At 40.1% G+C, this 24317-nt stretch overlaps 1 protein-coding gene and 1 long non-coding RNA gene across 3 annotated transcripts in view; one reads left to right on the top strand and one right to left on the bottom strand.

The window, feature by feature from the left end:
* LOC104322996 (uncharacterized) overlaps window positions 1-23110 on the top strand; it is a 52320-nt gene extending 29210 nt beyond the window's left edge. The window contains exon 3 of the long non-coding RNA XR_011328585.1: window positions 20871-23110. This is a non-coding gene — a long non-coding RNA (uncharacterized lncRNA). The remainder of the gene's footprint in view (window positions 1-20870) is intronic.
* Window positions 13426-23313, bottom strand: LOC104322994 (cysteine-rich venom protein piscivorin). Of its 2 annotated transcripts, none has more exons than XM_069805591.1 (8): window positions 23148-23313; window positions 20138-20199; window positions 18705-18824; window positions 18134-18221; window positions 16892-17037; window positions 16043-16137; window positions 15292-15380; window positions 13426-14336 (listed from the first exon to the last, which is right to left on the bottom strand). In XM_069805591.1, the coding sequence occupies exons 2-8, from the start codon at window positions 20195-20197 to the stop codon at window positions 14323-14325; spliced, it is 612 nt and encodes a 203-aa protein (XP_069661692.1). In that variant the 5' UTR covers window positions 20198-20199; window positions 23148-23313; the 3' UTR covers window positions 13426-14322. The 2 variants fall into 2 exon arrangements, with proteins under 2 accessions (XP_069661692.1, XP_069661693.1); XM_069805592.1 differs by having other exon boundaries at window positions 13426-14330; window positions 23148-23312.
* Window positions 23314-24317: the final 1004 nt, after the last annotated feature.

Below are 24317 nucleotides of genomic sequence, written 5' to 3'. Positions count from 1 at the left end.
CTGTCAACCCTCTGCATCATCTGGCACCCTCCACTGCCAGCCCATCGTGCACAGCAAGTCTTCAGCGTGCCAGATGTGTCAGGCTTACGCACGTTAAAATAAATCATCAGTTCATACACACGGTGTCTGATGTGGTCAGGATATGGCCTGGTTTAACTTGGGATCGAAGGGATCTGAGTCTTCCCCCTAGGGAGGAATGAGGCCACCTGTGTCACCGAGGTTGGTACCAGATTTCGGCATTTTCTATGGAATATTCCATCCCCATTCAGTGATTTTATCTTAGTTCGTGGAAATACACATTGTTATAAAAATTAAATCACTTTGAGAGTTGTTTTTGAAGCTTTGATGGTCGAGAATTTATATCAATATACAATAAAACCCAAATATCTGCTGTCAAATATGTGGAGACTGAAAAATCTGTTAGTTTGGCTGGACTCTGTCCCTATCAGGAGTTATATATTATAGAGTTTTTTGAGCCTTTTTAGCTTTTTTACTTGTTTTGAGAATGATATTACAGTAGTTAAGGTAATATATTTGGATGAAGAAAATCTAGGTAGTTTGTTTTTTGATGACAGAAGAGAAAGCATAGTTTTTAGGGCATCCACATGAGGAAGCCAAAGCTTTTTGAAGAAAAAGGCCAAAGAAAATGAGAAGTTTGTTTTATCTAGCCATACAAGACTAAACCACATTTTTTAACAGGCTCTGTCAAGGCTAAATTACCTCCTAAGGATTTATGAAAGTTAGTCTCATTCCTTAGTTACTGAAATAGTTGGCAAATGCACTTTAAGGAGGAAATAAACTCTTCTGGTAATTTGACCAAAATATATATGAACAGAGCCAGCAGAGATTGGAAGTACGACACACCAAACAGTTTACACGTTCTGGCGCCATGTCAGAAGTGACAGATTCTCACAGAAACTCTTAAACCAACCAGGTAAATACTTTTCACTTCCTCTAAAGCCAGTGAGAAGGATCAATCTGAAATCAGACTGTCACACTCGGCTCTACACCAAGGAGGCATCTATGTTAACCTAAACCCAGCTGAGACAACAAGGGAGAGCCAGGCTGAGCTAACACAGGTGTAAGCATGCATTTTATTTTACAATCCTTTTCTCAGTTGTGTTTTTCCTGTTCACACCTTTGGCATGTTTTTTTCTATCACAGTTTTTTTCCCAGCTGGTTATAGCTCTGCAAGAGGTGCTTACAAAATCACTGGTCTTCACTGGACCTACAGATGTCACATGGCTGTGACCTGCCGGTCTTGTCAGAAGCAGAGAAAATCCCAGAGAAAAGCTGGGCAGCTTTTAGTTACCACAGTACTTTGTAATAAGGTGACTTCTTTGACTGCATTGTTCTGTGATGACACATCTCCACCTTGCTACCTCCTGTGCTCCAGCTAATGCATAAGCCACTGTCTGTTCTGGGCCAAACTCATCATCCATAATGTAATCAAAGGGAGATCAGGAATATGGCATCTCCTATGAACCTGCGATGTTGCACTTCAGGATGAGACAGATGACCTCTCTGCTTTTGGGATTCAAATATGGGGAATCTCTAGCTAGTTCATCTAATGGGACCAGTCACTTCACTTCTCTGGAGTGTTTTGTGACCATTTGCTTAAATACACTCCTTAAACTTCTTCTTTTGACCCACTGGAGAAAATCTCGGTGTTTAACTGGCTGCCAGTATCTCCACTATTCAGTCTCTTGCTTTTCAGCCAGAACCCTTATGCTCTGCAGATCCCCCACTTCCCAGCCTGACCCCAGCCAAGCCTGGTGTCATTAAAGTTAGCCGCACTATAGCCAGCCTCCACACAAATCTCTTGAGTTTGCAGGTGATGACGAAGGCCTGTCCTTGCAAGAGTATGATTTAGACTGCTGGAGTGGGATTCATCTCACCCAGTTGTAGAAGCTAGGGGTCTACAGCTAAAACACCAGTGTGTTATCAACACTGTTTTGGTCACAAATCCAAAACATAGTACCATACGAACTACCATGAAGAAAACTAACTCTATTCCAGCCAAAACCAATATAATGGCAAACAGCTTCACTGATTGCAAACACAAAGATCCATAGCAATTTCTTTTAGCAGTCTAAAACTATCCCCTCATTTTTCTGTAGAACCTGTAGAGTACCCACCAACCCTATGTGTAGATCTTTGCCAATCCCGAGCATCACATAATGCCTCTGAGAAAAAAAATTGAGTTTCCTATGTTTTGTTCCACAAAATTACCAATTTCTCTCCCTTCTCCCCGTTAAAGACTGTCACTGTGACTAAACTAGCTGTAGTCGGGTAAAGTAATTCAAGATGGGTCCCACCCCCGTACTGATATTCCTGATGTTTTAATGGGTAAGCTCATTTGCTTTGGTTGACCCAAGAGTTGTGTGGTACCTCTTGGCTAACAGGTGTCTTCAGTGCCTAACTTGTGCAATCCTGTTTCTTATTAACTGGTAATGAGTGGACCGGCTGGCAGTTATGGCTCATTAGGTGATGGGTTAACCTGAATGGCCTTGTTGTTTGTTGTTAGTTCGTTAAATGCAGCACAAAGGTAACCTAAATATTGTGTATCGCCTCCTGGCAGGATAAGCCTCCTGCTACCACCCACTAACGGCAGAGCGGGTCCGATGCTGCAGTTCATAAAGTGAACAAAAGCAGCTTGGGCTCAAGGGAGGTGCTTTATGCAGAAGATGAGATTAGGCTCAGACATCGAGCTGCTTGGGGCGATGTATTATTAAATGCTATCTACTGATATGCTACTTTTGTAGAAGCTGATTAATGACATCCTACTTTATTTTTCCTTATCTTTTATCTTCACCTTGTTTCACAGATGTAGCTGGCAGTACACGGCACTAACCAAAGATCCGTGGCACTCATTAGATGGTGGCTCCTTGTGCTCCTTACAAGTGCCATCAGGCATGCAATTCCTATCCGCGATTTTGCTAACGATGCTGGTTAACATGTTGCTGTGTTACTGTTCAAGCAACCTAGACAACATGGTCTTGTCAGTCTCGAACTAACTTATCTTTTACTTATCATTTTCTTTGACACAATCCTCTGATAAGCTGAGAGATAAATACATGACAGACTCTGCAATGTATTCCCCCGGCACTAAAATCTTAGCAGTAACACTGTAGAGGGGTTTCATCTAACGAGTGCTTCTTTTGACCTGTTTTCTATTTTGTTAGACTGTTGCAGCTGCAGATCTTAAGGCACATTTAAACTAGAAACAAATTCTTGTTTAGCCGTTCCCCATGCCTCGGGAAGTTTTCTGTCTTTGTGTGAATATGGGTGTTTAATGCTAGCAGCTCAGGACAGGTACAGGATGCAGGCAAGTCAAACACGTTCAATTGCTTTAGGTTTTGTTTTGTATTGGCTTTGATGCTGTGATTAGAGGAGTGATCCTCTCTAAAAGAAAACTAACGAAAGGAATAATTTTCTGCTGGGTTAGTGTTCTGGTTTATCTTAGCAAGGGTTAATCAAGCACCAGGACACTTTTGTTGAAGACAGCTAAAACTAGCTTGATTACTTCTTATGGCAACCAGATGTGGATATGGTGAGGAGGGAGAAGAAGGGGTGGATTAGGGAAATTGTTAGTACTGTCCTGTCTGATGGTAACTGTGTGAGCCTGTTGTGTGACCAAATGGTCAGTCTCTCCTTCGTCCTCAGGCTGTGCCTGATCCTGGGGACAAACTAGAGCTCTTGCACAGGCTACAAAATCTGTGCAGGTCAGTGGGTAAGTAGCAGGGCAGCTGCACTCCGTGGAGCCGTGAAGGCTGCTAGTATTACCTGAGCTACGGCCAGGATAAAATCAGTTCCAAAACCCCACTTAGAGCTACATGGAGTTCAGTTATTAAATTAACAACAGCATGGATACGCCGTGGAGATATCTTCTGCCCAGAGAACATGTCATGGAAAGGGAAAGCTGTAAGGCAAAGGGAAAGCAGAGAGAGCAGCAGTAAATGAGCCACGGTGTCACTGCAGGCGAGAGCATGGGATTCCTCACACCTTGCCTGGTGGTCTGTCTCCCACTCCTGAAGCTGGATGGGTGACTAGTTCAGTTAAAGATCATGGTATTAGGACACAAACAGTGTTTTCGTTGGCATACCATCATGAGAATATGGCTCTGTTTATTTTATTTCAGTGGTGCATAAGAAGACTGATAATGATGCTGCACTAAATTGTGGTAATATGCTCACCTCCTCTTTAAATCAGGATATTTTTAATACTTGTCTGCACATTTGCAAGGGTTTGCTGGAATATAAAGAATGGAAAATTTGAAAGAAAACGTGATAGAGTAACTGGCTTTCAAGCCATACTTAATATTACAGATTGCCAGTCACTACAAGTCCATTCTGCTGCATGTCCTCATCCTAGCTGATTTCAAATAGGAATTAGACTGATTTAATGAAGTGGAAGTGAGTAAGATGCAACTTTCTTCATGTACGATCCCTTTTCTGTAATTTTCCAATTCAGAAGGGTAGGACATTCGGTCACACCATACACCTCACCAGTCTAAGCCGGGCAAGGGGTTCAACTCTCTGCCAGTCACTCTCACAAGAAATGTTTCCCAAAGTCAGCCTCCTGGGAAAGGGCTAACAAAAAAGCCTGTATTTCATACATTTTTTGGACAAAAGCCTCTCTGAAGCTTTTCCCCTTCTATTAAAAATGAAACCTTTCAAAGTACATGTCTACCTGATTTCAATAGCAGAGAGTGAGGGATTACTCTTTTGTAGCTCTTGCACTTACACCTTCGTGCTCTTTAATACATGGCTAAGAGGCACTTAGTATCTTTTCCTGATCTCCAGCCCACGTAGTCCCTTGGTTAAGAAGGAACCATAACTTTTATTTTGCTTCTAGCCTGTGCAGTTCTGATGAAATCCTGAAAGACCTTGACAAAGACCAGACTAGACAGAGAGAAAAAAAATCCCTTGAGTTTATTACTTTTTCAAAGTCATGATTTTAAAGTAAACCTGTAGGTTTATGAACTATGGTTGGTGAGTTTCGGCCTTGTAAGAAGTCATAGAAGTCCTCATCAGTGGGAATAATGGTCACCAGCCAGAATGAACCATGGCTGACATGAAAAGGTCTTCACCACAAGCCATAGCTATATAAAAGTCAAAAGGACAAAGTCCCCCCAAAATAACACAAAAAAGTCTAGATCCCGAGTGTGCAGGCATCTGAGTCCAATCACCCCATGATAAGCTAGAGCTGGCAATGAATAGCTACCCACTATGATTCCTCAAGTGTCTGCTTTTTCTCCACATACACAGTGAAAAATAGGAGGTAGTATGTCTCTTTTTCATCATGGGTTTTGTTACCTTGTGCTTGTTACAGGATAAGAGCATGTCCATGGGCAATTATTACAGAATACTTAATGTCTCAAGGCTGTTGCAATAGGTTTCCCTTACCTTTATTTACTCAGGTCTTGATTCATACCAAGAAGTACTTTTATTCGTGAGTATTAAATGTCATGAGAAATAGCTGTCAAAAAGCAAAGACTGACTAGGGAATAAGATCATTTCCATGAAGTATTTTCAACCAGCTTCCCGAATTGACACATCTAAGCATTTATATTTATTTACATTTAAGTCTTTAGAAGATATTTGCTTTCCATCAGATTGCTTTAAACTTCTTTTTAAAGGGTCTGATTTGCTGTAGATGATGAAACTGGTATTTAGAGTATGAGACAAACAGAAAATGAAGGCCAGATCTTATCTGCACACAATAGGTGTACTGAACCTCATAGGAAAGGGTGCATTGAGGCAATGGTAATCTAGTTTAGAGCTTGACCCAAAGGGTGCTGCACAAACTCCTGTCCAGAGAATCATTATGCCTTAACTAGGTGGAGCAAACAACACAACCAAACCAAGAATATACATTCTACATACAAGAAACAGAGATAAATTAATCGCAAAATTTATTAGAACAGCTGACTGAGGCAGAATGGGATTAAGCACCTAATTTTCACATCCTTATGTGAAACATTTAACCACTCTGCAGGTAATAAATAGCATTTATTCAAAGAAGAAAATTTCCTCTCTGAGCCTGATTTCAGGTGGAAGAAAGAGTCTCATGCATAGGGGTGTGGGTGTTGGTAAGAGTCCCCAGAATTAAGTGTGGAACAAAGGTGGATGTAGATGGAGGAGCACAAGCAGCCCTGGAAAACCCAGTGAATTATTTCAATGCAGCACTGTGACTACATATAGATGGGCCATCCCAACTCTTTCACTTGTTTTCCTTTACTGCTGAGGACTGTGGCATTAAATGCACTGATTCGTACTGTGCTGGGGATTTCTTGCAGCAGCAGGACTGCATTCCTTAAAGAAATAAGAAATTTTGGATGTGTCCCTCTCTCTGAGCTGCATTACAGGCTGAATTAACAGTAGATGAGCTAGACCCTGCAGAGCTCTCAGCGAAGATGCCCCAGCCCTGGGGAAGCTGAAGGACTCATGCTGCCATCACGTTTTGTGCATCTTCCATGTTGGAGACCCAGGCACTGACATCCCCAGTAATCCCATTCTCCTGTGGGAGGTTTTTAATCCCTCTTTATAGCTGCAGGGAGAGCTAAATTACATTTCCAGAAAATTTAGGTGCTAAATGGCTTCCTCTTTGCTTAGGTGAGAGGTGGTGTATGAAAGATAAGGAGAAAGTTGTTTGATGTGCAGTAAAAGATTGTGTTTTTGCTGAGTGATCTTTACTGATCAAGGTTTGAGTGACAAAGCCCCACTGTGCTCTGCACGTCTAACAGCCAGAAAGGTCACAGAGGAATGGATAGGAAAATCTTCCTACCCAGTGATGACGTCTGGTCTGTACTATAGCCCAGCCCCAGGTGGACAAAGCTCAGCTGTTGAGGCACTCTCTTCTCTTCCTCGTACTGGGGATATACCATCAGGTGTTTTGGTTACATCAGTCAGGTGATTTTCCTCTTTCTTCACAGTTAGATGTTCAGACTTGAAGACCTCAGCATTTTCAAAGAAAGTGCTGGGACAAGGTGTTGTTTCTGCTCATGCAGAAAGCTGCGATGAGCTCCAAGGTCACCTCCCACCCAACTGGGGGGATCTCCACCCAAAGAAGCTCTTGCAGTAGACGTGAGCCTGTTGGACCACTTCTCACCCCCAGCCCTGCCTTCCTTATCCTTTCCTTTTAATTCTTTCCCTTTACAGCGCATCCACTTGATAAGTACTGCAAGTACATCGACTCACTGTTGGTGAGGAGGGACTGTGCTGGTGGCTGAAGTAGGGAAACGGATAAAAGGATAGAAAAGGGAGCTCAGCCACCTCTTCCTAATACACTCCTGGGTTGCAGCTGATTTGGAGCCATCTAATAATTTCCCGCTGTTGCTGGGGGAGATTCTATTCCTTTCTGTGTCTGCATGTCTCAGTACCAGCCAGACTGTGGATAGTTTTCTGCCAGGTTACAAAATGGAATCAGTTTATCAAGGAGGAAACGTAGTGGTGGCACCGGGGACGATGGTCCTCTTCTGATGGTGATAACCTGTGTAAGCCATCCCAGGTAACTTCACTTCCATGGTGCTGTCAGCTGAGACAGACGATTTGTTCTAGTAATTTTTTGCTGCTTCCCCATCCCTCAATTCCACCCCTACAAACTCACTCTCTGCACTTTAACAGATTATGTCTGAAATCCCACCCATGAGGTATGCATGAAGTAATAGCATAGTTTAACATTCCTCCTCCCACAAAGCTCATTTCCACCTTTTTACAGCCCCAGTTGTAACAAAAGGACTTGATGTTGGACCTTACGGTGAATTTTGCTGAGGAGCTTACCCAGATTAAAAATAACTGAGTTTGATAAGTTATGTTTTGTTGTAGACCAGCTCCCTGTAAAACAACTCCCTGCAAAACAGCCAGAACAGGATTAACAGCAAAAATTATGGAAAAACTGACAGAAATTGTTTGATACAGCACTGATACTAAATGATAAACTTAGCAAACTATGGCCAAAGCATATAGGCAGAGTAATAAATATACTTACAGCAATGGACAGTCCCTGCCACTTAAAGCTGAAAAAGAGGTTTATTCTGAACATATTACAGCGAGTGCTGGTTTGTGGACAGGCTGAGACCCAGATTAAAGGATCCCTATAGACAGCTCTGGGAGAAATACAGCTGCTTAAATCCAAATGTGTGGTCCTAACTGCCTCTGATAGCTCTGCCATGCCAAGGGAAATCTGTAACCCTTATGCATGCCACAGCACGGAGGGAGTGGGAGGATTAAAACCTTGTTTCCTATTAAATTGAAACAGGCCACTCCTTGCTCAGCCTTTTGTTGCAATTTGCATCTAATTTGGAGACACTTACCTCTTGCGTAAGGCACTGTGCGGGCAGCCTGGGTGACAAACGGAGGATTGTGGGTGCCACGGCTGGATTTCAGGGTATAAAACATCAGGTTCTGGAGCATCTCTTGGGCCAACTGAGGGCACAGATGATCTCTGTCCCTCACAGGATGTGAACATGCATTTCCTGAGTATACACTTGTTGTTTTCTTTTATAGCTGCAAAATTATGATAATCTACAAATATGTAAAACTATCTGTAGGTTATTTCTGTTTTCTTTAAAGTTTATCTTGTCTTTTTTACCTGTCTAGCAAGCTGATGCAGCGGAGCAGGTGGACACACATGTAAAGTCAGGAAATCCATCTGAAAATGGCATAGAAAGAGTGAGAATAATGTTCATTACTTTGTTGTATAACTATCGAAAAAGCTCTTCTGTGGCTAACTGTTACAGAGAAAATTAATGAGGATTATCTTCATAAAAGAAGAAAAGGCACCTTTCTGCTCAGATGATTAATATTTGAAGTAAGAGTCCCAATTTTTTTTTAGGCCATTTTAATGTCCACAATATTTTTTATGATGTCTTTATTCTTGCAGAACAGAATAAAAACTTGGCCAACGCAGACTGTGGACTGTGTAGTACTAGATATAGCATAGGATGTAGCACATGATGACTCAGCCTCAGAGGAAATCTGTTTGACAAAACCAGTGTTACATATGATAGGTTAAAAGTTAGGCAAACAGTATGGAAGGATGAACCAGCCTGGCAGGAATTAACTGGATGGGAAAAAAACCCCAAATATTTCTTGGTCTTGTGTAAACTTATAATTCCAATTAATTTCTCTGGGTTTACAGAATTATGTGAGAGAAGATTAAAAGCCAAATGTACATGCTCCTGCAAAAATGCAGGAAAAAAATATGCTAAAAATCAATGTATTTGGCTAACATATCCATCAAAATCAGAAGTGTGAAAAGTCTAAGTGCAACTTCATTATGGTACTATACTCCCAATCTTTGTAAGCTCACTGTAGCCTCTGTCTTTTTAGTCATCATCCATTTAGGTTTAGCTGAGGAATGGAAAGTTTTATCTACCATGCAATTTCAGCTACTTGTGACATGCATTTCAAAAAGTCAGGCTGTCCTTCCCTTCAATGCTTAGGACTTTCTTCAAGACTGTATTTGAATACTATGGAATTTTCCATATTTTGATCAATGCATTCATGTGTGCTTTCATAGCAGGATGTTGGTAGTGATTGCAGAGCCTACATTTCTTGGCTTTCTCAAATGTTGATAACTTATGTTTAGTGTGAAAAAGGAAAAAAAAGTTGATAGATACATTAAAAAGGATGTTACACACAGGATGTTAAATTTCATTATTAATGTAAGTATTTCATAATTAGTATATTTTAAAACATTAATATTTGTAAACTGTACTGTCTAATGATGATGTCTCTAGCAGTAAGTACATTTTTGCCTTTATGATACAGGCCAGGCAGAGCTTTGCTGAAAGCTGTCAGGCTACTTAAAAAAATAGATCTCCCTCTTCAATGCCAACAAATGCAAAACATTTGCTGGTTTAAGGGAAGTTAGCTCTGTGATGAGGGTGTTATTTAAAAATTAGAGATGCTTCTTGCAGTTATATTGTTCAGATGGACACTCACTGTTTCTTTCAACTCCCTTTCACAGACAGCAAATGTTACTTTAAAGCACACGCAATATCTTTTTCTTGAATTTTGGGAAAAAGGTGTTGCATTGTGCAGCCAGGAAAGACTCTAAGTGAGAGGCAATCCACAGTTTCAGGAGGGATTTTTCAACCCACCACATATAACAAGACTTCACCATTTTTCCATCCTCACTATTGAAACATCGTTGTAACACTTTAAAGTGTCAAGTCAATCAAGGCTCTAGGCACATATTTAAAAGTGTACTGCGTGTTTTTGCTTTGCAGGTTTCAAGAACATTTCTTCAAATTCTGAAAAATAAGTGAATCAAGGCTTACAGCATCAGAGAGGTGTAAAATACATCCGTCTTACAGCTTTCTGAAGGCTGCATAGGTTCTAGCAATATCCAAAGTTTCATAACTAATGATGATATATTTTCAAAATGACATTCGTTTCTGTTTCAGCACTAAAAGGATGTCATGACTGTTGGATTTCAAATCTGGGGAAAGAGCAAACTCAGTTCTGCCTACCACAGGATTTTTCTCCTGCCATTAAAAGACATTTTTGTAATGGCGAGAGACAGGATACTGCCTCAGCTGAACTGTGCACATCAAGTTTCACTATTCCTGTTACACCATTGCATATGTGAGAGAATTCTTGCAGTTTAGAGAGGAACTAGTTCTAAACAAATTTGTGGTCAGGCAGTTGGACTAGGTAGGCCCCTTCCAACTGAATTTATTCTCTTCTCTTCTCTTCTCAACTGTGTACTTTTCCACAGTGAACCAAGGGCCCATGATGTGGGACATAATTCAGACACTGTCCTAGAGCAGCCAGCTATCTGCAGGGAGCTCTGGCAGAAGTAGGTGAGATGGAGGAATGGGAAATGATGCCTTTCCACGGGCCCACCCATGGCAGCAACTTGTCCACTCTGGATCCTTGGTAAAGGTAGGAAGGGTTTCAAGGATTTCACATTGAAAAGTGAAATGACCCAGGACCAGGGTGTGCTAGAAGGAATGCATGGTCTGATGTGGGGACCACAGAGAGCTATCAGGGACAAGGCACACTGCCTTGCAATACATTATGAAGTATATGCAGCCCAGAAAGCCAACTGTATCCTGGGCTGCATCAAAAGAAGGGTGGCCAGCAGGTCGAGGGAGGTGATTCTCCCTCTCTACTCCACTCTTGTGAGACCCCACCTGGAGTTCTGTGTTCAGCTCTGGGGCCCCCAACATGAGAAGGACATGGACCTGTTGCAGCAGACAAGGGGTAATGGCTTCAAACTGAAAGGGGGTAGATTTAGAGTAGATGTAAGGAAGAAATTCTTCGCTATGAGGGTGGTGAGGCACTGGAACAGGTTGCCCAGAGAGGCTGTGGATGTCCCATCCCTGGCAGTGTTCAAGGCCACGCTGGATGGGGCTTTGAGCAACCTGGTCTAGTGGAAGGTGTCCCTGGCCATGGTAGGGGGGTTGGAACTAGATGATCTTTAAGGTCCCTTCCAATCCAAACCATTCTATGGTTCTACATATTATAATGGCTTTTAAGACTTTTACCAGCACTACCTGGTTGCAACATGACCATTTGGTACCAGAGTCAGTCACTAAACCTTTTTCATGCCCTAGAAATACCAGTAGCTGAACCTCACATAAAGCAGTGGGCACAGCCACCTTCCTTCCAAAATATGCTTAAATGAAGAAAAAGTGTTGGTGGAGGTCTACTTTTACCAGTTTTCTTTGTAGTGAGAGAATGTGTCAGGGGATAGGAGGCTTGATACAATGCCAATCTGCAGTACAGCCAACATTTATGAAGCAGGTGCTGTAAGCACTAAGTTAAATGCTATTTGGGATAGGTGAGGAAATCATTCTGTGCTCCACCCATCAAAGGTATGTCCCTTTGGAGAGAAAAGAATATAAGATTCCTTGAAGCAAAGAGGAACTGATTAATGTCTCTGTAGCACAGCACAGGACATCTTAGGTTTCCTGCTTCATGGGTTGTTCGAACCAGCATCAATCTATTGATTGTTATTACCTCTCCAGATCTTGTCTCTCCTAAGTACCAGTTATTCATTTTATACTGAACTGTAATGGATTAAAATTCTGGCATATTTCTTAGAACAGAATCGGCTCTTAACGTTTGTTGGAAGTAATCTGGGAAGCTAGAACATGTTTTTATCCAAGAAAATGCCCTAAAAGTGCTTGTGGCAAATGAGAATGTGGATCTGACCCTCTTTTACCCAAGAAAAGCATTCAGTGAAGGTTTTCCGTACACTGGCAAAAGCTGTCTTCAACCATGATTGTGACTTGTGGCTGGGGAAGGTCATAGACATCACATGTGAGAACTGTGAAATTAGCTCTGGGTGTGGGTACTGTCCGCCTGTGCAGACACCGAACCGCATTGCTAGAGGTCTCCGTCTCTGCCCCTGCACAGGAGCATCACGGATGTGTGTGTTCAACAGCCTGTATGTGCCATGTCTTATTACTTTTCAGCTGAACTGCAAATGTCTTTTGTGGCTTTGTCAAATGTGCTACCAAAGCCAAAACAACCTCCACTCGTCTGAGTTACACATTGAAGAAAGTTTGGTTTGGCAAGAGCAGCTCATGATGAATCCATGCTGGTATTTTATACTCTACTGATTAGAAAATGACAGGTAAACAATTTTCTCAATTTCCTTCCTGGATATCTAAATTAGGCTTATTGAGCTTTAGTTCCCTGGGTCCTCACAGGTGAAATGTATGAGGGCTGATTTTTACCTTGTTACACTTCTTTCTTCTTGTGAGTGACTGAGAAATCAGTTCTTATAGTATGGGTTATGATGGAAGGGAATAGATTTCTAGACCCATTATTCATAGTAAATGGACTTTTTTAGGACTGGGGTAACAGGTCTACCCATTTCCTTAATGATAACAACACTGGATTAGCTATTGCATTATCATCATTCTTACTTGAACCTGTGCTAATTATTTAAGACTGCAGTAAGTCATGTTCCAGCACTCACGCTTATGTCCTGGCATTGCTTAATTTACTACTACATATGTACCCAAATGAGAGCGCAGTATACCATGGAGGGAAAAAGTTGTGGAGAAGCACGAGAAAAAAACAACCCAAACAACAAGCACTTTGAATTGTGAAACCAGGCTTTTAACTTAATGCTTGTCTTTCATACTAAGAGAATGTCACCGAAATGAATGAGTCAGAAATGTGTGTTGAAATTATGCCCTGCCAAAGACTCTGGGATGTGGAATCTTAATCATGACAGCAGCTTCCTTACTAAAGGAGGACTGGAATGTGAAACCATTGTAAGGTCAGACTAAAATAATGTTTAGTCCCACTCTGTTGACTGCACAGAAGAACACTTGCTTCCCAAATCAGGGAATCAGGCTCCCTTCAAGGACTAATGCTAATAAAGTCACAAAATTGGTGGAAGTTAGTGAACTGTATTTCATGATAATAAGAAAGAATGAAAATTACAATGAATTGGTCAAAGAAGAATGAGTAATTTAATGATTGATGCAGCAAAAGCAGATATTAAAAAAAAAAAAATTTTGAAAGACACCTCTGCTTATTATTAAAAGCAAAGTTTCCAAATGCAGGGACCTTCCCCCTTCGCTATCTATTATTGTGAATTAAGCCCTTTTCTCAGACAGTTCTTCTTCATTAGAAGGCAGATTTAGTTACCTGTATTTATGGTAAGTGCAATCTTATACTATAAACAGGATCATTAATTAAGTGAACTCCACTTTTTTTTTTTTTATGACTGAGTGTTTTACAGTAGAATGTATGCCAGCAAAAGACAAAGATTCTAAACAGGAACAGTTCTAGTGGAAACTGCTATGCTCTCCTAATTCCTTTTGAGAACTACATATTTCAAGCAATCTGGTCTTGTTAACAGTACAGTAGTTTAAAAGGTTGATTGAGTTAAGACTAGTTGCATGACCAAGGACTATCCATCTATGCTGAGAACATATGAAACATATGGAACCACAGAACTTTAAACAATGCTCCTTAGATAACATTTTTTGGGGGAAAAAAAAAAAAAAAAAGATGTGCGAAGTTAATCATTAAATATATGTGGTACCCAAATGCCAAATTTCAATTAAGATCTCCACTATGTTCTAGACCATTATACAAATAGAATATATACATCCTCCTACAGCTTCTTCTTGTGTGTCACTGGACTGAAGTTAGTTCTTCTGCAAATGTGGAGAGGCAGGATGGAATCTGGTTTTGTGAAAGAAGTCTCTAAGGAGTTGGATGTCCAGGAGGGAAAAGTTGAGCCTGTTATTTTATTTCACTTTTGCAGGAAGCAGAGCAGTGAACTTGACGAAGCTATGGGTACATCCAGGAGACTTTGCCAAGGTAGTTGGAATAAACATATTCAAACTTCTAAGGCTTGGGAAAAAATGAATTGAAAAACAAAATTAACCATAAATGGGAAATGAAGACATGCAGCGTTTCCTTTCAGAATAATATTTCATCAATATTTCTTTTCTCTGTGATTTTTTCCTCTTTCTTGCCATTTACTCCACAGCAGCATCCAAGACCTTTGACCACACATACAAAATTCTTAGCTCTTTCAAGATTTCTCACTGAACTTGCAAGGTGTTTTGAAGCTTTCTTCCTTTATACTACAGCCTGTGATGAGAATTAGGTTAATTCCATAACAGAAGATTGAACTTAAGTCTTGCATTATGAGACTCAGCCCATATGTTTTTATTTTCTGTTAGAATTCTTAAAACTCAGATTTGCTACTTGCTCTTATCAAGTGTGTTGCTACTCCTACTGGATCAGCCACCATTGTTCAAAGGAGGAAGAAGAAAAAAGATAAAGAAGTCCCCTTGTTACCTGGCATTTCCCAGATTCAAGGATAAGAATTGCCTCTCCTGGTTATGGAAATGTGTATAAACTGCAGCTGGAAGTCTGGAACTCAGATTTCTGTGCTACCACTGGTGTAAACATATCTTTGATCTCACTTGCAGTCAATGCATCTTCTCAAGCTAGGAGGTATTCATGAGAGTTTCCATATGGAGAACCAGACATTGTCATCTTTAATGAAGATATCTAGGCCATCTGAATACCTTGATCCATAAAGTGGAGGGTATCTGCATCCCAAGGTAGACTGACTGTCTAACATTTGCCCACCCTTATCATAGACTCCTTTGGTTGCACTCCACAAGTTGTCCCACCTAGGTAAAGAACCTAGCATGGTGAAGTGTGGCTCTGTAATAGTGCTTTTGGCCCGGTATTTGAACAAAGAATTTCAACCCCCTTCCATTTGCATAAATTAATTGTATTTTTTTAAAGCATCAACTTTACCCAAGTCACAATTAAAATGCTTAAAACTTACTGCATAATCCGTTGTCACAAGCATTAGGGCAATCACCACAGGGTTCTCCTTCTTTGTAGGGTGTCGGAATTGAACTTAGTAGATTCCCCCTGAAACATCAACATTACCAACACAAGCTATAAAGTCACTATAACATATCTGAGAATAAAACTTAATTATACAGATGCATACATATATTAATTTACAGTCTTTGGTTATATGTCAAACAATTTTTATGCATGTGTTGGGTTTATCTGGAAAAGTTTCAGTAGGGGAGGGGGCGTGGGGTGGAATTTGCAGGGGTGGCTTTACCAGAAGCTGCCCCTGTTTCAGTCAGAGCTAGTGCCAGCTACCTCCGGGTTGGACCCACTGCTGCCCAAAGTTGAGCGAATCAGCAGCTCTGCCTTAAAATTTCCACTAAAGTTTTTGGCATTAATTATAGTCTTCACTGTACTGTACACATTAATATATCTTTCTGAACCAAGATTTCAAGTAGAATGTGGAAAATATTTATTTATGATTTACTATTATGAAGACAAGGAGTTTTAGGCAAATGAAATTCAATCTGAAAATCAGTGTCACTTTGATGTGTTTTATGCTTTTGCTTGTTTGACAATTCTTTTGATGAGTATGTTTCTGTCTTTTCATATTCCTAATATACTCTTCAAACCTGTTCCTCAGCTATGGGTGATGTGCCCTATTAGAAATTTCACTATCTCCTGACCAATTTTGGTAATGTAATAAGAAGTTCCAGAATCAGATCAATACGTACATGGGACAGTACTGGCAGACATAAAAGTAGTTGTATTTACTGTTGGGACAGAAAGCGACAGCACATCCAATTTGATAAGAATTGTACCAAACCATCTGTAGGTATAAGAACAAAAATCATAGGAGAATGAAAAAATATACATTTGAAAATCATTTAAGTACAATATGCTTTACAGAAACATTTGCAACTGAGTTAAGTCACTTTATTTACCCTTTATAGTAAAATATAAGTCCCCACCTTGCTGGAAAAAAACCCCATTTTTTTCCCCTGCTTTCACCCCTGAACCAAAGCACATTTAGGATATAATGATAATAATTTATCACACATATATATACATAAAACATTTGAGTTAAACTGTCTTAATTATACTTGTTTTCATTCAATTAAAACTGTTGAAGAAGATGTAGGAATCATGATGTAAAATTTTATATCCTGTGTTTCGTGCAGGTGAACAGAGGTTGTCAGAAGCCATTGTCCAACTGGAAACTCTCTGAGTCAATGAGCTCTGTAGACTGTAACAAACCTATTTATATTTCCTTCCTGGTACTTTAATAACCTTATTCTTCCAGTGTCTGAGCAATTTTCAGATGTTAAACAAACAAATGAGTTTCTTCCCTTTGTTTCTTCCTGAAGTTTTGAAATACCAGTATCTTTACTCCATAAAGACACTTAGCCTATTATTTTAATTTTAATTCTGTTACTTTGAAAGTTTTCATCTTGTTTTGTCAGAATACCTCTCATGTCTCCATTGTACTTATTCCCTTTAAAGATAATGAGAGGATAAAAGCTGCTTAGCTAACATACAGATATTTATTTATTCAGCCTAAGATATAAAAGAGTTGCATCTACCTGAGTGTAATGGCCTATGACAGCACCTTGTGTTTTTGCTCCAGTTCCATATTTGAAATCTTCCTTCTCATTGTACCAAGCATCAATAACATCTGACCACGGGAAAGGGGCGGATGACATGAAGAGATTTTCACCACATTGTACAGCTGAAAACAGAAAAGTATTGAGAAATGCATAAAAGATACAAGTGTGAGAAAAAGACAGCATAAAGGTGGTATGATTTCCATGGAAGTTCTCATCCCAGATGGGACAGCAGGGTTAGGTTTTTTTCCAGTTCAGTGACATCACCCTTTGTCAATACTGAAGTTGTCACTTGACCAGTTTGCAGCATGGCCAGCCTGTTTGGCTGGTAGTTTGGTTGTTGACAGACCTTCTGCATGTCTGTAGATACACGTGTAGATCTGCACCACAGATTCATGACTGTAATTTTGCTAGTTGAAAGTTAGCAACCTAGTCATTATTCAGGTCACAGCTCAGTAATCTTGGGAAAATCCCAACAATTCAAAGCTTACTTCTGGTACGCAAGAAGGTGTCTACACTGTTTTCATCCACTGTTTTTATTCAGGTCCAACCCTACTGCTTACACATTAGTTGTCATCTGGGATTCACCTTAGCAAGAACCAGAGGATTTGGTTTTTAGGCAAAAAGTGTGGGGACTGAAGGATAGTTCACAGTATTGACAGAAGTCAGTCAACATCACACTGGGCACTGATCATGGCTGTTGTAGACCTAGTATAGCTGTAACTTCAATATCCAATGACTGAAGTGTTTATATGAGCCTCCAAGATATGAGTTGCAAGTTGCCAGAATCTTGTCTTGGAAATTATGTTTAGCACCACCAGCCAGTTTTAGACCTTCACCCTTTACCCTTTCCTTCCGAGTTTCATCCACCACATGCAAGCTGATTTCTGCAGTTAACTGGTCTAGATTCTCCTCTTTCTGATGGATATTTTGGGAGAATATCCTTTCTCATTATGATTTTTTTTCACCTAATGAAGAAAGTAGGATACACCTATGTAAAACTGATGCAATTGGGATGAGAATAACATTGAACTTTTCTCACTTACTGGACAGATTTATATCTAGAATTTTGCCTTTGTCCCATGCACCAACAAAATCACATTGAATATGAATGGCATTAAAAACCCAACCAGCCAAACAAAAAAAAACCCCCAAGCTGTTCACATCAATAACATGTTAACATGTATGACATTATTCAGTTAACACTCATGCGTCACTTACTGGTTCTCCGCATGTTACCAGGACTGTGACTCAGAGTACATTGATTGGCCCATTCTTGGGCATTCTTTGCAGCTGGAGGACACCATTCCTTAATGAAAGAAGAAGATATTAGTCATTCAGACATGTACCAATTAATAACCCCTTATGAAGAAAGAACATTTGGAAATTACACTTCAAATCAGAATATCATACACAAAATCCTTTTCTTTCCCTTTTTGGGGGGGTAAGGGGAGTAGGAATAAAGTTACTGTGCACCCAGGAGTATAGAAACTGTGAAGACTGATGAAGAATACATCAGAAAGAAATGAACAATGCCATGGCTCCTCCTTTTCCTTTTTTTTTTTTCCTCCAAAAGTAAGAGACATTAGTGTTCATATACCACAACGTTTTTCAGAGTTTTTTTCCACCCACCCAGCTTTATGTTTCTCTTGGTGTCGGCCATGCTCAATCCTTAGGAATGGTCTGGAGAGTGAATTTGTGGGTAAATAAAATAATGTGACTTTCCGTACAGTCCTGTATCTCTCATAGAGTCCATTACTCTTTAAAAATAGATTTACATCACACAACTTACCATCTTCAACATGTTGCTGGCAGTTGGTTTCACTCCTCTCCTGAGGGTATTATGTCTGTCAACAATCAGCTTTTGCTGACTTGCTTTGCTAGTTGACAGAGCATCAAAACCTTCAGGTTCCTAAATTGAAAGAACATGTTATATTTCTTTTTCACTTGAATGTAACTAGATCCTGTATCCTGTCTAGGAAATATTAAAATATTAAAATACTAATATCAGCCATGGCGAAGATGATCCTTGCAATGGAGGAGGTACTGTGATACGCTTTGTCTCCTAAGTATCTCTAGAGGTGCTTCAATGTGGAGTAACGCTTTCAGTGGTTCCACAGTGTAGAGCTTAGCAGTAATTACACTGGTTCCTGCGTCATATCTGCCAACCCTCTGTGGATGGCTGAGATATCCTGGAATGCCTCATGTGCCTGTAGACTCTTAAATTTAGGCTACTGAATAAGACTTATTTTACTATTATTATAATTTCCTTCATGAGGTTTTGAGGAAACAGGATCTAAAAATCAGCTGAAGACATGAATGTGCTTATGATGTGTTCCCCTTCTCTAATATTTTAAACATGCCTATCCATGTTTTTTTATTGAAGGAACCTGTTTAATCACAGGATCGTCACAGTCCTCTTGTGGTACTTCATCAGGACATGCCACTGAACAAAAAATTGTGCCTCTTTTTTTCATGCCATATATTTTCTTCCACTCCTGCTATAACTGATAGCGCTTCTCAAACTTTTCCTGTGTTTTCTAATTAAAATATAACCATGTGAAGAACTCAGTTCCCTTTTTACAACCATTCTCACTAGTCTTCTAGACTGCAGCATGGAGAGCAGAAATTGAAGAATTAGGGGGAAATGTAGTCAAGCCTTCAGTCACATTAGTGTTTCTGAAGCAGAAGTAGCAAACTTCAAACTTCAAACTTCAGACTAAGTATGGCTTGGGAGGAACCACTCTAAGTGTGCATTGAGTATGTTAGTTGGTTTAGCTGTTTGCGGGAAATCAGTGATACATGTTGAGAGGATGGGACTCTGAGCAAAGGGAGAGACAGATAGCTCAGGACCTGTAGGACAAGAAAGGGAGAGAGTTAGTTAACTGCTGCCTGTAAAACCGTGAGGAATTAAGAGGAAGAGGGCTGGATCTTTGAGAGATCCAGATTACTGGACCTGCACATGGGAGCTTCTGAAATATATAGTTCTCTCTGACCCAAATCACAAGTAACACTGAGTCTATAGATGGCTTAGTGTGCAAGTGTGGAACCAGCCCACTGCTTTGAAATTAAACAGACTTCAAGGATAAATGCTTTCCAGATCCTAAATATCTAATCAGACTCTTTCTGCACATGATCGGTGAGCATAGGAAAAGCCATATTCAGTCAGACCACAAGTGCCTTGGGTTCCATCCAGATTTTCTGAGTAGAAAGTGTGGATCCTACCTCTCCAGTGGATGGAGGCAGCACAGCTGTGAGACACAGGAACACCACTGGCAGAATCATCTCTGAAAAGGGGAGAATGAGGATTTAATTTATTTTTTTATGTAGCTTTCATTTCCCTGAATACCTAATTCATCTTTCACCTGTGTATTTCCTGGCTTTTTCTCAAATAGCAAAGTAATGTTTGCTTTCTTTCCTCCTTCTCTCCTCCTCCTGTATTTAAAAGTTAAAAAATAAAATTCATTCCCCCTCTGCATTTCCAAATTTCTATGAATCAACTGCTTTGTACCTCTCATACTTCCTGCTGTAATCCTGGCCGAATACCTTCACCTGAATTCACAGTACAGGAGGACATTTGTACTTCCCTTGCTGTAGGAAGCCTTCTGCTCCTTGCCACAGTGTGGAAGATCTGAGGTGAGATGCTGCTGTTAGCTTGTTTCTGTGTCCGTGTTAGTCTGAAACTTCCCCTACTCCCCATCGCCTGCTTTGCCTGGACCGCACTGGTTGAAAGGGGAATTAGACACTCAGGCCAAGTGCAGACCTCCACACGTAGTTGTCTGAGTCAGGATTCAAAACCCTTATTTTTGGGTGACCAGCACTGTGAAACCTTGCACGCAACCTGGGGCAGAACTGGCTGGACCAGAAATGGACCAGCACTGGCTTCCTGGGAAAGACTTGTTTCAGAAAGCTTTTTTGTTTTTATTTTTTTTAAAGACAACTCTTGATTATATTGCAGGTAGTGTGGAATGGCAACAGAAAGGAGAGCCTTCTCTAACTGAAGAAGCAACCACCAAACCCTGGACTCCAAGACTCTACTCGTTGAGGGGACTCAAAGCACCGTACCATCCCGCTACAGTGATCCGGGAGGTAGTGTAGCTCACTTCAAAGTTCAGGTTTCTCACTGCAATCAGTCATAGGACTTATATTCAGCTTGTTTCTGCTTAGCTACCTTGGGCAGGCAAACAGGTGACTAGAATGGAATTTACTTATTTTGGCGGTTTTCCCAGCCTCCCACTCCAAGGGAATTTATGGGCATGTTACCGCAGAGATATATTATTAGCTTAACTTCTTATTTGGTTTTGAGGGGCTGCTGGTTTTACTTTTAATTTATTCTTGGGGAAAGGCCAATAGGGTTTGCTGATCTTTTCATATTCAGCAAAGCTCCTTTACCTCGAGGCAACCAGTTTATATAAAACACGAGGTGCTGTGGCTTGTTGAGAACATGTGGGTAAGAAAAACTACCCTTTTCCAAATGGTACAGCAAGGCCCATTTTCCTCACCAGCTTGCTTACATTGCACTGGAGGCAACCCACAGTCCCCAGTCTGTAGGCAGGGATGCTGCTCCAGTTCTGCTAAAGAGCAAATCCTGTTGAGGTGGACTGTGACTATGGGCAGCTGTAGCTCAGAGGCCAAAAAAGTGAACAGACTGGTCACGTCTGTACAACTAAACTCTCACAGCCTTCAAAATAGGGTGGCTTATTCCAAGCACTTGTAGTTGAGGAAAGACCTAGCTGATCCAGGGGAAAAACATACCGGTAATTAGCAGTATAAGTCATCAATTTCCTGTTCTTGTTATTGCCATATGTCATTTATGTTTAATTTTGACATCACCTATGCCTCCTTGAAGTGCTTTAGGATCACAGAAGTTTTTTCTTACTAACTTTTCTACCACTTATTTCTCAGAGCCATTACAAAACTTTGCAGTGTATATGACCTAGGTGTTTAGCAATAAAAGATTATACTCCCAATAACATGAACAATTATTCTTTTCACTTAATTTCTAACTAGAAAATAAATAGAGGTGGGGGTTATTTTTAGCTGTACTCAAGTTACAAGTAAAAATATGTCTTTTGAGTGCAAAATGTGATGATATGCAAATAGAAAACAACCCTTTTTGCACCTAAAACATGTAAAAACAAATTCTCTGTTTCAAAGGAAAAATAACGCTTGACTGAAATTGTGAAACTTTCTATTTTGCAAACCAAACTGCAGAAGCTAACTTAAAGACATGGGCAAAGTATTCATTCACTGTAATATTTTCTATGAATTAACTTACAATTAAATGTAATTGGTAATTTAATACATGATACAAGTTTCAAAATGCCATTGGAATGCTTTTTAAGACCCCGTGGGTTTCCTGCTCCAAGATATTAACATACTTTTGGCAATCCCACCGATTTCAACCAAATGCTTATGGTTTATGAGATGTAAATTTAATTGCTCTGCATTAATTTCTAGGCACTGGTCCTAAAATCAGTCTCTCTGTCCCCCTCCCCTGTTCCCCCTCAATCAAACATAAATCAGGACATGTGCCAAGTCTTACTGACTTTCCTGCAACTCCATCTGTGTACAGGGATCTGCCACTGAAAGATGGTGCTTTAGCATCCCTAGTTTGTATGAGTTTAGCAAACTTGTGTGAATATGTTTTTCCCATCTCTCCTCCTAAAAAAAAAAAAGGTGTATCCTAAATTATTCACACAATTGAATATCTATTACAAAAGAACATCCCCATTGTTTTTTATTATCCTTGAAAAAGACCTGAAATGCAATAATATAAGCTGTCATTTCACTTGTACAGCATTGTTGCACAAAGTCCTACTTAGAAGCCACTTTGCATAAGCGCGGTAAATTGTACAAGGTGGTAATTTCCCTACTCTGAAGATAAGTGGCGATAGTTACATATAGCAATGAATATACTGAACTGAATATATATCCAATTCAATATGTTCCGTCTGTCTCTGTCTCTTTCTCTATGTACATATAATCTGCCAAGGTACTGCTTTCTTGCATACAGGCAGCTTTTCATCTGTTTTTGATTGTTCATCAATTTTCTCTCCCTTTTTTTTTTCAGCTTATGTTACACTGTTGCCTATGTAATCCTTATTTTTCACTGAATAAAATCCTCTTTCTGTGACTGTCCTAAATTGTTCAAGAAGTCTTCTAAAATAGGTTGCATTTTAATACATGAAACAAATTGCAATACTTGAAGCAAACAAATCAGTGTAAATCCTACCTTTTGTTTCCAGAAAGATCAGAAGTTTCTTCCGTCCTTTTTCAGGTGGTTGTGGAAGTGTCCGGGGTTCTTCACTGGAGGGTCATTTATAGCTCTTCTATATCCTGATAGGACAAGGTGACTCAACGTCACAGGTATAAAATTCAAATAGTGACCAGGTAAAACAGCACACTTGTCAAGTGCACATTCTTCCAAGGAGGAGGTTGTTTGCTTGTGTTCCATTTTTATTTCCTCTTACTTCTTGTACTGGAAGAGATGAAGTACTCTGAAATGAGTTTTGCATGTATTGCTCCTTATATGTGAAATCTTTAGTCAACGTGAACACCAGGTACAGAGGCTCTCTGCTAATGATTGACACATCCAGTTGTAGTAAGACTTGATCTTAATCTCCAGCAATGCAAATAAACTCAGCTGGCTACTGAGGTGTCTCCAGATTGACATTGTTGTAACCAAGATGGATTCTTGCTTATTGATTTTTCCATGGGGGTAAAAAAAGTCTTGGGCCAAATTCCTGTTCATGCTATGGCTTCTTTACATCAATCCTATAGTGTAAAAGCCAAAGGAGGAGACAAGGATACTTCTGTAATTGAAACTTTTACCCAGTATTGGGTAAAGATTAAAAGATTATTGTGTACACTAGCATTAAAGCATGTATTTGTTTCGGCATTTCCGGGTACCTAGGGTAAAATGAGAATGGGTGGAAATACTGCCAAATCAGAAGGGTATTTGTGTGCACATTGACTGTTTCTGTCCACATTAAGTGTCAAGTAATTGCTGACCAGAGCAGCAGTCATTGTCTGCTTTTATATAAAATGTTGTTATTTTTCTATTTAAATTCAGGTCTTCCTTCCTCATAGTCACTCAACTCCTACCCTAGTCCCTTGTGAAGTATGCCTTCAGAACAATCTTCTGCTTTTCATGACCTGGGAAACTAGGATATTGGCTCTACCAGACAAAACAGTAGTGGTGCGATTTGTTGGTTTATAATTATATGGAAAGGAACACACTGTCAGCAAGTTTGGGGTTGACACCAGATTGCAGGGAGCAGTCAATATGCTGGATAATAAGGCTGCCGTTCAGATGAATTTCAAAAAGCTGAAGAATTGATTTGACAGAAAAGATCTGGGAGAAAGCAATTGTCTAGGGAGCAGCTCTAACAAAAAAACCCCT

Source organism: Haliaeetus albicilla, chromosome 18 (genome assembly GCF_947461875.1).
Source record: "Haliaeetus albicilla chromosome 18, bHalAlb1.1, whole genome shotgun sequence".
Lineage (NCBI taxonomy): Eukaryota > Metazoa > Chordata > Aves > Accipitriformes > Accipitridae > Haliaeetus > Haliaeetus albicilla.
This window is presented reverse-complemented; position numbering and strand designations above follow the sequence as displayed.